This window comes from Peromyscus maniculatus, chromosome 7 (assembly GCF_049852395.1).
Source record: "Peromyscus maniculatus bairdii isolate BWxNUB_F1_BW_parent chromosome 7, HU_Pman_BW_mat_3.1, whole genome shotgun sequence".
NCBI classification, from domain to species: Eukaryota; Metazoa; Chordata; class Mammalia; order Rodentia; family Cricetidae; genus Peromyscus; species Peromyscus maniculatus.
In genome coordinates this window covers 65,515,130-65,530,002 of record NC_134858.1, presented here as the reverse complement: position 1 = coordinate 65,530,002, position 14,873 = coordinate 65,515,130, and the positions used below count along the sequence as shown (strand labels likewise).

General features: G+C 42.1%; 1 protein-coding gene across 3 annotated transcripts in view; it reads right to left on the bottom strand.

The window, feature by feature from the left end:
* Nucleotides 1–14,873, bottom strand: part of Vps13c (vacuolar protein sorting 13 homolog C) — a 153,880-nt gene that overhangs the window by 36,927 nt on the left and 102,080 nt on the right. For all 3 annotated transcript variants that reach the window (XM_006979296.4, XM_076576580.1, XM_006979294.4), the window contains 12 exons: nucleotides 14,333–14,562; nucleotides 13,030–13,122; nucleotides 10,971–11,336; nucleotides 10,548–10,634; nucleotides 8,394–8,543; nucleotides 7,968–8,232; nucleotides 7,020–7,180; nucleotides 5,889–6,010; nucleotides 4,950–5,244; nucleotides 3,267–3,656; nucleotides 1,847–1,951; nucleotides 1,026–1,190 (listed from right to left, as the gene is read on the bottom strand). In XM_006979296.4, the coding sequence (XP_006979358.1) occupies nucleotides 1,026–1,190; nucleotides 1,847–1,951; nucleotides 3,267–3,656; nucleotides 4,950–5,244; nucleotides 5,889–6,010; nucleotides 7,020–7,180; nucleotides 7,968–8,232; nucleotides 8,394–8,543; nucleotides 10,548–10,634; nucleotides 10,971–11,336; nucleotides 13,030–13,122; nucleotides 14,333–14,562 (2,429 nt within the window). The remainder of the gene's footprint in view (nucleotides 1–1,025; nucleotides 1,191–1,846; nucleotides 1,952–3,266; nucleotides 3,657–4,949; nucleotides 5,245–5,888; nucleotides 6,011–7,019; nucleotides 7,181–7,967; nucleotides 8,233–8,393; nucleotides 8,544–10,547; nucleotides 10,635–10,970; nucleotides 11,337–13,029; nucleotides 13,123–14,332; nucleotides 14,563–14,873) is intronic.

Sequence of the window (14,873 nt, the reverse complement as noted above, 5' to 3'; positions counted from 1 at the left end):
ACAAATGTAATGTCACTTTTAAAACTGTGCTGTGACGTAAGATACTGCCACGTTAAGGACACTGGGTAACCACATTTTCAAGTCTAAATCAGAGTAAAATGTCATCTAAAGTGTTTAAATGTCCCCTACACTTGATAGTAAAAACACTGACAAGCTGGGTGTGGTGGTACACTCGGAGGCTGAAGCAGGATGATCCCAAGTTTAAGGCCAGCCTGGGTTACACAGCAAGAATCTACTAGAAAAACAAAACACTATTGATATAACTGCGCAACCAAGGGCATTCACTAGAATAAAAGTCTATTAATCTATATGTAGTTGCAGCAATTACATGATAAGAAACTCAAGTGCTTATTGATTACGAATGCCTCCATATCCTGAATACTTAAGATCTATATTCTTCATTGCATTTGCTTTTGTGTCTTGCCAAATTCACTTCAGTGATACACAAGGAATCGCTCACAGAACATCTTCTTTACACACACCGGAAAGCCAGACGCAGACACGGAAGGTGCTAGCACAGAGCAGGCTGCAAGTCCAGACCCCAGGAGCAGATGTCACTCTAAGCCTCTGTTTCTCCATCTATAAAGGGGGACTCTCAGTTCTTTATGGAACCACAATGTGGTTCGACTATAGAACTCTTGGTAAATTCTATTTCTGAATCAATACACGACGGTGGCAAACCCACATCAAAGATAACACAAGCATTTTTACACAACTCATTGGTTCTGTGTGCTTTCCACAACACGTTTCGATTGTAGTCACGTGGGAAGAACCAGGAAGGGACTGCTAGCCATCTAGACAGGGCCACTAGTAAATATTACCAATAATTTTCTACTTTAAAATAGGATGAAATAGAGATCTTTCAAAGCTGCCGTCACACTTAACACACACACACACACACACACACACACACACACACACACACACACACACGAGATGGTGTAAAACAATACCTATGCAATTCACATTTCCATGTCCCTATGCATCTGTAGATTTTAAGAATCAGTCATGATTTAGGGAGTTACCTCTGAAGAAGCCACATAGTGCCACTTGTTGGTCGGTATGGAGCCATCTGAGGCAATCTCTCCCACTTCCAGCTCCAAGGAGGACTTGTTGGCGACGGTGCAGAATGGGGTCAGAGTGACTATCCTCGAGAGGTTGAAACTGCTCATTTTGATGCTAACTCCGACCTGAGGAAGGAAACAAGCCAGCTCGATCTCCACAGGGTCAAACAGGAAGACACTTGTCACACACACAGAACTTAAATATCTAAAGTAGGAATTCTTAAATAAGGTAACGAATAAAAGCTGTACTCTACCACAGAGCAGGTCTGGTCTCTTACATCAGCTTTATCAGAAATCAGTTGCAGAATAAAGGTCACTAACTCAATGACAACTTGTAATGACAGATTTACTGCCTAGTATTTTTACTTAGTAATAATCCAAATGTTAATTTTTCATAATTAGTAAGCTCAAATTTTACTGCTTTGTCTGTTACCAATAAAATTAGAATTCTGAAGCAGTGGTAAATTCTGGTTACGTGGTACCAGATTACTCAAATTTTCAAAGGCATCACACTTAAGATTTAAGAAATAGCTGACAGGGCTTATGGGATAAAGATTTTAGTGTATCTTGAATATTAAATTTGCCCACTCCAGTGGATTCAACTCCCTGCTTAGATTTTGACAAATTCAAGTTCTTCTCTAATATAGTAATCACAGGAAATCTGCAGACAGTCCTCCACGGCATAATTTGATTTGAGATTTCTGTCTGCTTGAGGAGCTGGCTTGCTTACTGAGGTGTGCAAAAGTCAATGAGGCCAAAGGCGGTGAAGCGGACACTCTTACCAGGTACTCCATATTGGCGGCAGGACACTTCACACACCCGTAACTTCCCACAGTATCCAATGAGAAAGCACTGGACCAGCCACTTGTCGAAATTTTTAACTGTACCTATACCAGAGAACACATAACGTCATCTAAGAAACCGAAAAGATGGCATTAATTTTACTTTATAGGAAAAAATTCCTAGTCTTCTGGAAACTTCTCCACTATCTTGAGACAGAAAATCATAATCGCAATGATATGCAATGGTTCCAGGGAACCAAATAGTACCACTCTGACCTTCCCATTCACCTCAGCAATGAATGCAACAGATTTAAACATGCCTTCATATTGTTTCTTAAAAGGATCGCAGTACTATTTAATATTCCAATGCTAGATTTATGACAGAGATAAAAAAAATTCTCAAAAGGGTTAGCAAATAAAAGACAACTTTCACATCATTCAGCAGATAATAAAAGACAGACACTGTGAAAGACTAGGGCACAGGACATGGCTGTCGTCCTCAGTGAGCACCGAACTCAACGCAGATAAAAGGAAGCATGTTCCTACAATTATGACACCACACAAGAGGCGCAAAACACAAGGGGCCAGAGGCCAGTGAGTGGACCGGCTCTGGGACTTAGAGGGAAGTCTACAGAAGAGACCCACCCCTCTGCAGCCACCAAGACCGTAAGAAACATGAAGACAAGTCACACACAGAGGCAATGCCTATGCCACGTGTTGACCCAAACTCTAAACAGTCATCCCCAGACTGCAGCATCACCTGGGATTCTGTTATAGACATCAATTCTCAGGCTCTGCCAAGAAAGATCTTTTACTAATGATCCCAGGCACAGGACTCAGCAAACAATTCTGAAGCCATTCGGGTGACAATAATGTACACAGAGATCTGAGAGCCAGGACTCCAAGCAACGTGACTGGGCTACAGAGAGTCACTGTAAACAGAAAAGCTTCACCACATCAGCGATGAGCAGAGTGTCTCAGGCCAAACAGCAGACGAGAAGATGAGACAGGCCAGGGAGACACTGACAGAGTTGGAGAGGCTAGCAATCTGTGTAGACGGCACAGCATACACAAAAGCCTAGGGCTGAATGCTGACCACACTTGGACACCAGGCTGCTTCCCCAAAGGCTGGCTTGGGAAGCACAGGGAAGGCCAAATGCTGCAACAGTGAATAAAATAAAGCCATTCCACCCGGCAGGACTTGAGTACCAGCAGTGAGCCTACCGCCCCTGAAGAATGGGGAGCCCTGCCTCAGCTGACTGCTGCTGCAAGTTCCCATGTCCAGGCGGACTCTGCTGTCTTTAAAGTCTCCTTGGACTTACTGTATACCAAGGGCACTGCACACACAGCCCAAACATGCCTATAGATTCCCAAGTCTCTAGATTTAGCAGCTTTCCTATTTTAACTTGCTAGAGCATACCTTATTTTTGCTAAAAATGTTCTTCTTCTTGAAAGAGAATAAAACGATGTCCCTGAAATCGGCTGGATGTTTAACATGTATCTCCTCAGAGCAATACTGGAGAACCCGAGAAGTTTTGTTGATCAGCCAATAGGGACTAAAGACAGACAGCTCCATGCGGCAGCCAATTCGCCTGACGTGCACTGACAAGTCGACTGTCATCACTTCGGCCGTGTCCGAGGAAAAGCACACGAGGAAGAACTCGGGGAGTGTGTCGCAAATGCGCAAGTGTCCGTTCCAGTTCTTGCCCAGGTATTTGACCAGGACTAACTCCATGATCTCGCCGCTGATTCGCGAGTGGAGAACATCGGCAGCACAGCCTTCCGCCAGCTCGTGGGTTTCTGCAGTTCCCTAAAAACAAGCACACACAACCAAGCTTACCACCTATCCTCTTTAATACCCAAATCTGCAGTTTACACGGGGCTAAATATCCTGCCCACGAAGGCTGACCACCAAGCCTAACCCCACTGATATGTTAGAAATTTCTAGCGATTACTAAGGACTCCAAAGGAAACTGTATCACAGCCACAGTCGGTGTCTTCTGGCTATCTGTAGGGAAACCACCCTCAGCTTTGAGAAAAACCTGTGTCTATGCCAAGAATCAAAGACTGGCTCTGGGGCCCCAGCCGTTTCCATTAGAGCTAGATCATAACATGAGCCATTTCACCGAATGGACATCGGTTTCACCCTCTCTATTCCCATACCGTGGCTCACGGCTACTGTATGTACAGAACCAGGAAAGTCATGCCAAGCAAGGTGAACTGCTTTAAAAATTAATGCCTGGGCTGGAGAGACGGCTCAGCACTTAAGAAATGTACTGCTCTTGTAGTAGACCTGGGTTCAGCTCCCAGCACCCACATCCAGTGGCTCACAGCCACCTGTAACTCCAAGAATGAGGCCTTCTTCTAGACTCCTGGTGCACTCACACATGTATACACACACACACACACACACACACACACACACACACAAACACACACTTAAAAACAAAGAATAGATCTTTTTAGCAATAGAAACCAGGCTTCCCTACTGCGGCCTTCTTTTGGACAACAGATGCTATTTGGTTTGCTTAATTAACTTTTGTCTCCATACTCAGGAAGGGATCATTGTTTGACAAAGAAAAGGAATCATGAAGGTTCCAGACACTTCCTAAGGCCATTGCATTTGAAAGCAACATAGAACGTGCAAATTCAATCACATTTATAGCATCCACGTGTCCACACAGCAGAGTGAATTTTACTTTCCTTGTAAACTTGAAGACAAAAATCAGCATGGAATATTTCCGTTTGCATTTTTTTTCTCCTTTGGACTTAACATAATAAAGAGACTTTTAATTTACAACAAACGCAGCAGAGAAAAGAAGCAGGAACTGGGAAGCCGAACTCCTGGGTTTACATCCCAGCTTCACCACTGTCTAGCAGTAGGACCTTGATCAGTCATTGGCCCCTCTGCGACTCAGTAAAAGGGGACAAAAGGTCTGCACCCACTGCAGAGGCTTCGGTGAGGACTGGAGCATGCTAATCCACTAGAATAAACGCCTCTTAAAAACAGGCAACACCGACTTCAACTGACACCACGAAACAGAACAAGAATTTACTCCGTACAATAGTAGTAGTGATAATCATAAAAATTCAAGACGCAAACCTCAAGCAAGTATCTTAGCGAATACGGGAGAAGGTTCCGCAGGGTGAGAGGAGGGTAAAGGTGGATCACGTAGGCTGGGTCCCAGTCTTCCCCGTGGGCGCCGATGTAGCTCAGCTCGTCAGGCAGGGCGACCGTGTTCACGATGAGTGGTAAGAAGTTGACTTCCGATGCAGGGCACTGGAGCATGCACCTGACCTCCTTGCTACGGTGAAGCTCTTCCTTCCAGGAAATGTACGTGGTGGACTGAGTGTACTGCTGCTCTAAGCTTCCCGCCGGCTGAACGTACAGCTGACATCTACAGAGAGGTCGACAGAAGGGAAGGAAAAGAACCGCAGATTCTTCCTAACGACTCACTGAAGTGGGTGCTGATATTCTTACAAATGCAGAAACCACTGCTAAGAAAGCTCAGAACATGTCCAAAGTGACAGAACTGCCCCACAGAGGAAGGACAACTTAAATAGTTTCATTTTGACTCTAAAGGCAAGCTAATAAAATATATAATCCTAGAAAATTGTAAGGCATCAAGTATCTGATGAGTTTATATTGTAAATTCAATGGTAACACATGTATTTCTACTCAAAAGAATAAACTCTTATGTGTCCTAAAAATAGCCATTGTATGGCCAGGGCAGTAAAAATGTGAGGCTGCTCTCCCTAAAATGTTGAGATCCAATTCATAAAACTAAGAATACACAAGTTCCTTTTCTTTTACACCATTTATTTATTTATATAATTAATGACCCACATTAATTGTACTAGTTGGCAGACGTCACGATGGCATTTCCACGCACCCCATGCTAGCTGTGCACACTTACCCTTCTGTACTCCACCCCCAACACCCCAAGACCCTCAAATTTTCTCGGCAGTGCTGCCCATCCGCCCCCAGCTCTGGTGACCACCATCCCATTTGGAAGCTTAATACATCCACGGACGTACACACCTGTAGGAATCCAAAGGGACGTGGAACTCCTCCTCAGGTCTGGCTATTCCAATGCGCTCAAATAGCTTAACATTCTTGACAAATTTGTAGATGATAAATGCTATCGAGAAGTGGTTTTTAATCTGTTAAAATGGACATAGAAATGTTTTTTAAAGTGATATATAAGTTTAAAAAATGTATTAGCAATACAAAGATTTACTACAGATCTAAAAAGCTTCAACTTAATATTGGAAGGTATCTCAAATGGCTAACAATAATATTTAGGCATTTAAGTGTTATATATCAATGTTAAACTTCATGTTTAAGTGACAGTTCCAAGTCAACATTGCCACGTCATCTACGTATCACGTGGACATTGTTAGTCAATGCCACTATTAAGGATGCACCGCTCTTGAAGAGTTCAGCCATGTTTTCCCCACTACAGCCTCCCATTAACACAGCACGTGAGAAAGAAAAGAGCAGAGCCATGGAGCTCTTTTCCTGGCTGCCCTGTGGTGTGTCCTGCAGCTAACAATGAACTGCGGTGGGACAGGGTCCAGATGTGAATTATTTCCCATCCATATGCACGCATCAGGCAGGGAGAAATGTTCTTTACACTGACACATAAAGCCTTTAGGAACACTGGAGAGACTAAAAGGTTTGATGTAACCCCAAAAATAGAAAGGAAAATGTTTATACAGATTAAAATGCCTTTCTTTTTTCACATGGGAGTCGGTCATTCCAAACAGTTCACACACATCTGAAAAATACAACCTCAAGTGATGATAGACTAAGAGAACAGAAGGCTATCCTACTTGACAATCAACCATAATTACAGCATCTCAATCCAAATTCCTAAGAGAACCTAATAATGTTAGATGTCTAAGGGTTCCGAATCTCTAAGGGAACGTAAGTACTGTGGGTTTATGGGCAGTAAGACTGGACTTAAAAAATAAATAAAGAAAACTGCTTTTCAAGCCATTTAAAATAAACCACAGTGACAGAGCCAGGCAGGAACAGAAGCTGGTTCACTTGGCCATTTACTCCTGAGTCATCAGAGATGCCCAGGAAGTTCCACTGCACCTCTCTAACCCAGCTAAAGGACTGGATTCTGCCTGGCACTCCCAAGGGACACACGTGGTCACACAGTACCTGCAGAGGCGAGCGGAGAGTGATGACCTTATTCCCTTCTGTTGCGTCAATCTGCACCAGTACAGAATCAGAACGGCTGGCGCTGGGATTCCGTACATTATACAATCGCCTGCCGGGCCTGGCTACAGGCACACTGCCCACTTCTGTATAGCCGTGTGGTACTAAAGCAGAGCACAGGGGAAGACAATTATAAATATTCACTTTTTAATAATAACAAACCCTGGACCTAGAGGGATGGCTAGGAAGTTAAGAGCACTTGTTGCTCTTACAGAGGACCTGGGTTCAATTCCCAGCACCCATATGGCAACTTACAACCATCTGTAATACCAGTCCTAGGGATCTGAAGTCCTCTTTTGGCCGCCAAGGCACCATGCATGCACATGGTACACAGACATACATGTAAGCAAAACACCCATAAAATCAATAAATAATTTAAGCAAAAATAACATGTCACAATAATGACAGGGGTATGCTTTCTCATTATTAGAAAACATAAGCGTTTTTCTAAGATTCTGAGATTTAAAAAAAAGAAAAACAACTAATAGTATAACTTTTGCTACAAATAATGAGGGGTTGAATATGCTAAAAACTAATAAAATCCAACCTATTGTTTTATTCTCTAAACTAAGTAACAACAATCCCCTTGTCTTTGTAATGATATCATTACCGTCAATATTTCAGACTTCTGCTTATGACCACTTTTCCCCTTTAACTGAATGCTCAATCTTTTTAAAACATAGTACTTATTTTTTAAGGCACAGCAATAATCAAGTTTTATAGGATACTTATTAAGATGAATTTATGTTTAGAAAAACCCAGAGATGAATTATCAACTGTTTACTGCAACCTCTGACAATGTCTCACAGGACATCTTCAGTGAAACAGTATTGGATGATTTAATAAGCTGCTACAATTTCTGCGATGCTCTGGAGAACGCAGCATGCCTACCGAAGGTCAGCGTGAAGAAGGAACTCTCCTGCCGACTCAGGACCGACAGCTTCCCTTGACGTGAAGGCTCCAGGCTGGCATATTCCAGCTCCAACTGCTGACCAACACCCACATCATAAAGGTCACTCTTCTCCAGGGAACCCATCACCCTGAGGTTACGATTGGGCTGCACCTTAATGGGAACACCTAGGGCATTTCTGACTGTAAAAGGAGCCCTGTCTTTTAGAGAGTAGTCGAAAGTGGAAGCAGCTCCCTCTGAGAAACCCTGCAAAGGAACACAGCACAGTAAAACCCCAGCAGTGTATTTCTTACGAGCACTTTACCGAGCTACACGTTTTCTGAAATTCATTTTGATGAAAAAAAAAATCCATATACATTTCCCTCTTTAATCCTACATGAAATGTTCCAAATCAGAATCACACATACTTTTGCTAAATTGTTGAAAACATTAAGACAACTTTTGGATATTGTGATATTCATCGTAGCTCCTGAAGAAATATGAACTGCCATTTGTGGTTCAGGAATAAAATCATCCCCCGGCATCAAACTTTTACCCTGGATCGGGTTCTTCTTCACCTAGGAAGATAAACACCACACAGAATTTAAGTTTTCAGCCAACTAGCCAATGATCACTTTTAAAAGCTCAACACTAAAGATTCAGCTGAACTGGCTAGTTCACAATATAGCTCCTCAAAAATCTCCTTTTCAACCATAAAGAGCATCCCTGTGATTCGGCGAAGATCAGCAGCCTTCTCTCTGCACTTAGGTCATGGACAAGGAAATGCTCAACACGATGCCAAGGTCAACACATGAGGACTCAGCCACACTTTCTGAGTCCTTGCACTGCCAGGGCAAGCTAGCTCCTGAGCACACGTGACTGGGTTCTGAGTCCATTAGCAATTGAAGGTGACTCCAAAATATAACTGATTCTGGAAATGACATCTGGAAATAAGATGATTTTTCCTATGCTTCTGTGGTAAGTAATATGGTAAGCTTTTGGATTACATTTATTGCAAATAACATTCATGATTTTATTCCAATAGCATTTCAAAACCTTTGTTAAATATTCTCTTTCAGTCTCATTATGCCAGAGAGAGGCAGACCAGATACTATCTCTACTTTAGTCAGGAGGAGTAGGGATAGAAGGTAAGTGAGTGGTCATCTTTAAAAAAGAATTTGCTATAGCAGTTTCTATATGTGACACTCTTTCATCAGTGGCCTCAGCGAGGCTCAGTGGTGATAGTCTGTTAATCGCACACATCTCACATTTCTGCATGCCTAGAAAAACATACTTCAACATTAAGGATTGTGAAATACTAAATGTCAAATAATAAATGTCAAAAACAGAGAGTTTATAATAATATTAATTCTCAATTTGGGAGGCTCATCCCTAAAAATCACTGGATAGTTAAAAAGGTTCCACTCATGAGTTTTATCTACCAATATGTACTATATTAGAAATGAAAACTGAGAACACTTTTAATATTTAAAAATAAAAATTATGTATTAACCTTTTTTTTGTTCTATGTGTCTTTAACATCATGTATCTTGATCTCATTCATTTCCCCGTCCCTTCTCATCCAACCTCCACCCCTGCATACTCCAAATAAAACAAAAAAAAATTTTTTTATTTTATTTTATTTTTGGTTTTTTGAGACAGGGTTTCTCTGTGTAGCTTTGCGCCTTTCCTAGAACTCACTTGGTAGCCCAGGATGGCCTCGAACTCCCAGAGATGTGCCTGCCTCTGCCTCCCAAGTGCTGAGATTAAAGGTGTGCACCACCACCGCCCGGCCAAATAAAACAAAATTTAAGGAGAAAAGAAAAGAAAGAAAAAAACTTAAAAATCTCATCACGGAAGCTACAGTGTGACAGTGAGGCATGCTGTAAACCCCTTTGTCCATTTATCTTTACTTGCAAGTGTTCATGGCAAAGAATCATTGGTCTGGCTCAAGGCCCCCAGCTTCTACTACCCTATCGATGCTGGGTCCTGTGGTCGTAAGAGCAGGAAAACTGTCCTGGACCCCTGCCAGCTGCAACACTTGGGAGAGCAGGCCCTGCACCTCACCAGGGCAGCACAATAGAGTCATCCCTGTTAGGTAAGGTATGTGTGAACCAGCCCCGAAGTTGTGAACGTGGGATTGCTGTCCCCATTTCTCACCTGTCTTATGGTGGCATGGCCTGTGGGAGGTGGTAGAGCTGGCCCTGTGGTCATGAGAGTGGGAGTGCTGTCCCTGATATTAACATTTTAATGGAAAAATTATTTTAAATATATAAACATAAAGAGAGTCTTTGACAAGTGCCTTGAATGCCTGCAGTAAGAGATTAATTCTCACTTCTGCTATACATACAGCCTGCTGAACTTCAATATTCAGTCTCTCAAAAACTATACTGTATATCATGAGAAAATAGGAATAAGAATTATATATAATGTTTTCAGTATTACTACGAAAGGAGATATCACCTCAAGAACTTTTTAAGGGGTTTCACAGACCCTGGAACAAATCTTGGAAAAATCACTGAACTAAAAACTCCTAAGGATAATGCTTGGCATCACGCTGTGCAAAGCACTGGCTTCCTTACATTAAGTTTCAAGCTCCACGGTTTTTTCCCCTCCACTCTTTCAATCAGTGGTTCCCAGACTGCATGGATTTCGTTATAATAGTGAACCTGAAAAGGTACAGAATTTCCATTACTTGGTTGTTCAACATTAATCATATAATTATGTAATCAGTAGAAAACATATATTAAACTACTGTTTTATATCAAAAGCCATTTTAAAAGCCCACCTAAAGAAACACACAAAAATACAGCGTAATCCCCCACTTTCTATTGCTCTACTGCCATAGGTTACTTAGTAAGAGATTCTTTAAGAGTAATTATCCCATGGAATTCTACACCATCACACTATGCCATCTGTTCACGTGGAGACTTGCTACAGCTGTGCATCTTCCTTCTGCAATGGTACTTTCCAGCTGTGCTCTGGGGGTGCCAATGTGGCCATACCTCTAGGGTCATGTCAGCAGCAGCCGCCATCAGCGAAGTCCAGTTTTTAACATTTCCAGAAAACTTAGACTCTGCCAGTAACAAGGGCACGGTGCGATGCCCGAGGCCACATTCTAAGGTGACTTGAACGGACTCCACGGCGATCACACAATTCTCCTCTACTGGGGGATGGTCAAAGTCTCTGAAATTTTCTGTCACTTCTGTCGCCGTGTCCACACCAAGAAACCAAGAGTTATAGTCAGTGATGGACCTGATGGCCCAGAGATTGCCCATCTCCTCAGCAGTGTCCCTCGACTCGTCTTCTTTGGCCTTTGGAGACATGGCGGCCAGGATTGTCATCACAGTATTAAGGATTATAGGCGAGATCTTTAAAAAGGAAAGCAGAAAAATATTTAGAGTAGATTCCTTCCCAAGGGAGACTTAAAACATGTGATTTCAAAAGTTACAGATTAAGTAACTCAAATTTAAATATATTAAGTTCTGAACAAAGGGAAGTAAGAAAACAGGAATTCAACTAACTGCTTAACGATTTTAGCCCCGGTTGCCTGGAATTAAGAAGTCCATGTTACATCAATGGTCAAAAGCCAAAGGGGAAACTAATAACTCAGAATCAGATAACGTTACATGAACATCAACAAAAGTTTACACACGTAGCCAACTTTTTCATGGTGCTCCTAGCGAACTTCACTAATCAAGGTCAAAAGCAGGAGGCTAGGATCGGAGACCAGATCATCAGAGCCCAGATTCTAGAAACTATGCCTGCTCATCACTGGAGAGTGCCCTGGCTCACTCTCAATCCTCTCTCTACCTCAGTGCTACACAAACAACACCTTGAATCCAGCTGGCACCCTCAGCCCGCCCTCCAAACGCCACCAGCACAACTGTGTTTAATGCCACATCTAAGCAAGGCATTGTTGTGTTAGAATCCCTGGAAACTTTCCGGCACTCTCAGACTAGATTCAAATTCTCCTTGGCTATGTACAAAAAGTTCCTTGTGAGGCAGCGCCTGATGGATAGGCTAGCCAGAGTTCTCCAGAGTTTGAAACACCTTGGGGTAAATAACTTAGAAGGATCCCTTTACCGTTCATTTCTCACAACCTCTACCCCTCTAATAGGCTGAGCAGACATAAGACATCACCAAAGAGACTCCAGCACACACTGCTTCTTTGCCGATGGTCAGCTGAGACCTTTGTTTTCCCTGGCCTTGTGAACACATCCTACAGTTAAGGAGTGCTCAGAGACTTACGCTCTACCACACCATCTGTCCAGCCACAGCAGCCCACCCTCTAAGTTCTTAAGTTCAAATTCTTCATACTTTGTGCATACTGCCAGTTCTATAGGGATAGCCTTTTCCTCCTCTTTACCAATCATCCAACTTCTAAAGACTCAGTTCAGGAAGCCCTGTTTTCAGGGAGCTTTGCTTACGCACTGGTCTGGCCGTTGCTTTTCTCCCAACAGCACCTTGTGTGGGCTGCCTGCCCAAAAGGCTATAATTTTTTCCTTCTCTCTCTTATGTGTGGCATTAACTCTCTTGCAGGAAAGAACTATGACTACCCAATGCCCGACATAGGACATATTTACACACAGTAAGAGAAAAAAATGTCTGGCAGAGTGTGGTGGCTCACACCTTTAATCTAACCAGCAGTGGGTGGCAGAATCAGGGGGATCTCAGAGAATTAAAGGCCAGCTGGGGCTACAAAGTAAGACCCTGCTTCAAAAATAAAAAATAAAATGCTTATTGAATAAATAAACAATATATACAGATATGAAATATTATCCCAGCAGTTAACCTTGTGTCTTAGAGAAAATACATATAAATTCAAAGAGGTTTTGCTCCACTTAGCATTCCATGTATTTAAACTGGTAAATTCATTAGTTAGCAAAACACAATTTAAGACTATCCAGTTAGAGTCAGAAAAATACACTGTCATTTATACAATACTGCAGATGAAATCAATTTAAGTCTTAATTCAATTATTATTGGTCTCTGAAAATATACAATACTGCATAAAAGTAAAAACAAACCTTCAGTCAAAGAATATGTATGAAAGGCACCAACCTTAATTACAAACTCTTTAACCATGATATTTATGTTTTGTTTTCCTGAAGCCCATGTGCACTTTTCCATAAATAAAGAGCAGGGTTGTAACACCTAGAAACAGAAAATTGAAAGTCACATTCCCCCAGTAACAGATCCATTATGTACCGCCACTCACTCGTAAGAACTAGCCCAGCTTTACGACAAGCAAAGGTACACTGGCTGATGCTCTTAGTGACTCTCTTCTACCCCAGAAAAAAGCAGGCACAGTTCAAGGACTCTAAGTAGTTCTGAAAAGGGCCCTCACTCCAAATCCAAAAAAAGAAGGAATGGGGATGCGGGTTTACTACCCCAAAGTATTCCCCTCTTGCTGAAATACCTTCTAGATGATTCCTTGAATAAAATGCACTTTTAAGCTAATTATAAACATGAGCTAATGCCTAGGGCGCACTGAGGACATGACTTTCATGAAGACTAATTGGCTGTGAATACCACAGACGGTCCTTCTGTGACAGATCTCAAGTTTTCAAACTTGATGTCTGAACTATGAAGCCTGGAATCCTATATATGTCATTAAAGATATAAAGTAGCTTTGCCTCTTAATAAATGAGGCCATGACAATGGCACAATTATGGTGGTTTTTAATTAGAACCTGTCTTCTATGAAATGACTGCTCTCAGTTTTCTGTGACATGTAAAAGATGGCATGTCAAAGAATAATTCATGATCAATTACAGAGGCTTGTGCTTCACTTCTCCGTGCTTACAACAGAGCTCAAAAACTCGTCAGATTCAAAACAATGCTGCAAGTGAGTCAAGCGATCTAAGATTCTCTTTCCACAAAGTTATAGATATGGCACTAAAAATCATTGGCATAAGTAAGGTAATTAGTGAAAAATCACAAATTTCGATAATAATGAAAAGCATAATTTAAATTAACTTTTAACAACAGAATACAACCCTCTCTTTTAGTCACATGACTCCAATTAAATTTTTTTCATACCAAGTTTATTTTTTTCATTCACTCATTGGTTATATTGCAGAAAACAAATAGAAAGCTGGGGGGAAAAAAAGAAAAAAAGAAACAACTGGGTCCTGATCAAATTCAAAATCTACCCACTAGAAATGCAACAACAGGAAGAGTCCATCTGGAGGCACCCTACTCCTGCCACCGGTGGGCATGACTAAGTCTCCTCCTAATGCTGTCCAACCTCAAGGCCCGAACCATCCAGCCCAAGTCTGTGATGTGCAGCAAGCCCTCCCTAGCAGAGTCTAGGATTCCACTCTCCCCCTGGCTTCCCCAGCAGTGTCCATAGTCTTCCTCACCGTGGTGACACTCTTCCCTCTCCTTTCTCTCAAGAAGGGGCAGGCGAGCACTTTCAGATCTCTCACAGAAGCTTCCATCATCTGCTCAAGTTTGGAGGTTGACAAGGAGACATTACACTGGAATGAGGCCGTCAGAGCAGGAGCATCGGCCCTGGTCAGGTTGGCCACGAACACCACTTCCGGGTCTGTGAGCATGGCCTTCAAGGTCATATTTGGCCTCACAGACTCATCTGAAGAAAGAGCAGGGCAAGAAAATTTTAATGCAAATCTTCACAACAGGCCATCTATCCATTGCTGAATATATATATACATATATATATATATATATATATATATATATATGTATATATATATATAGAGAGAGAGAGAGAGAGAGAGATATGCAATCAGAAATCTAGCCAAAGACGGTCATTACTACAGGAGCATTTAGAAAGGTCATGGTTCGGGAGGTTCCTTGGGACAGAATACAGATGTATGCACATATAAGCAAACATGCAATGTGTTAAGTAAGGCTTCAGGGCCAGGAGCAGAAATCAGAGAG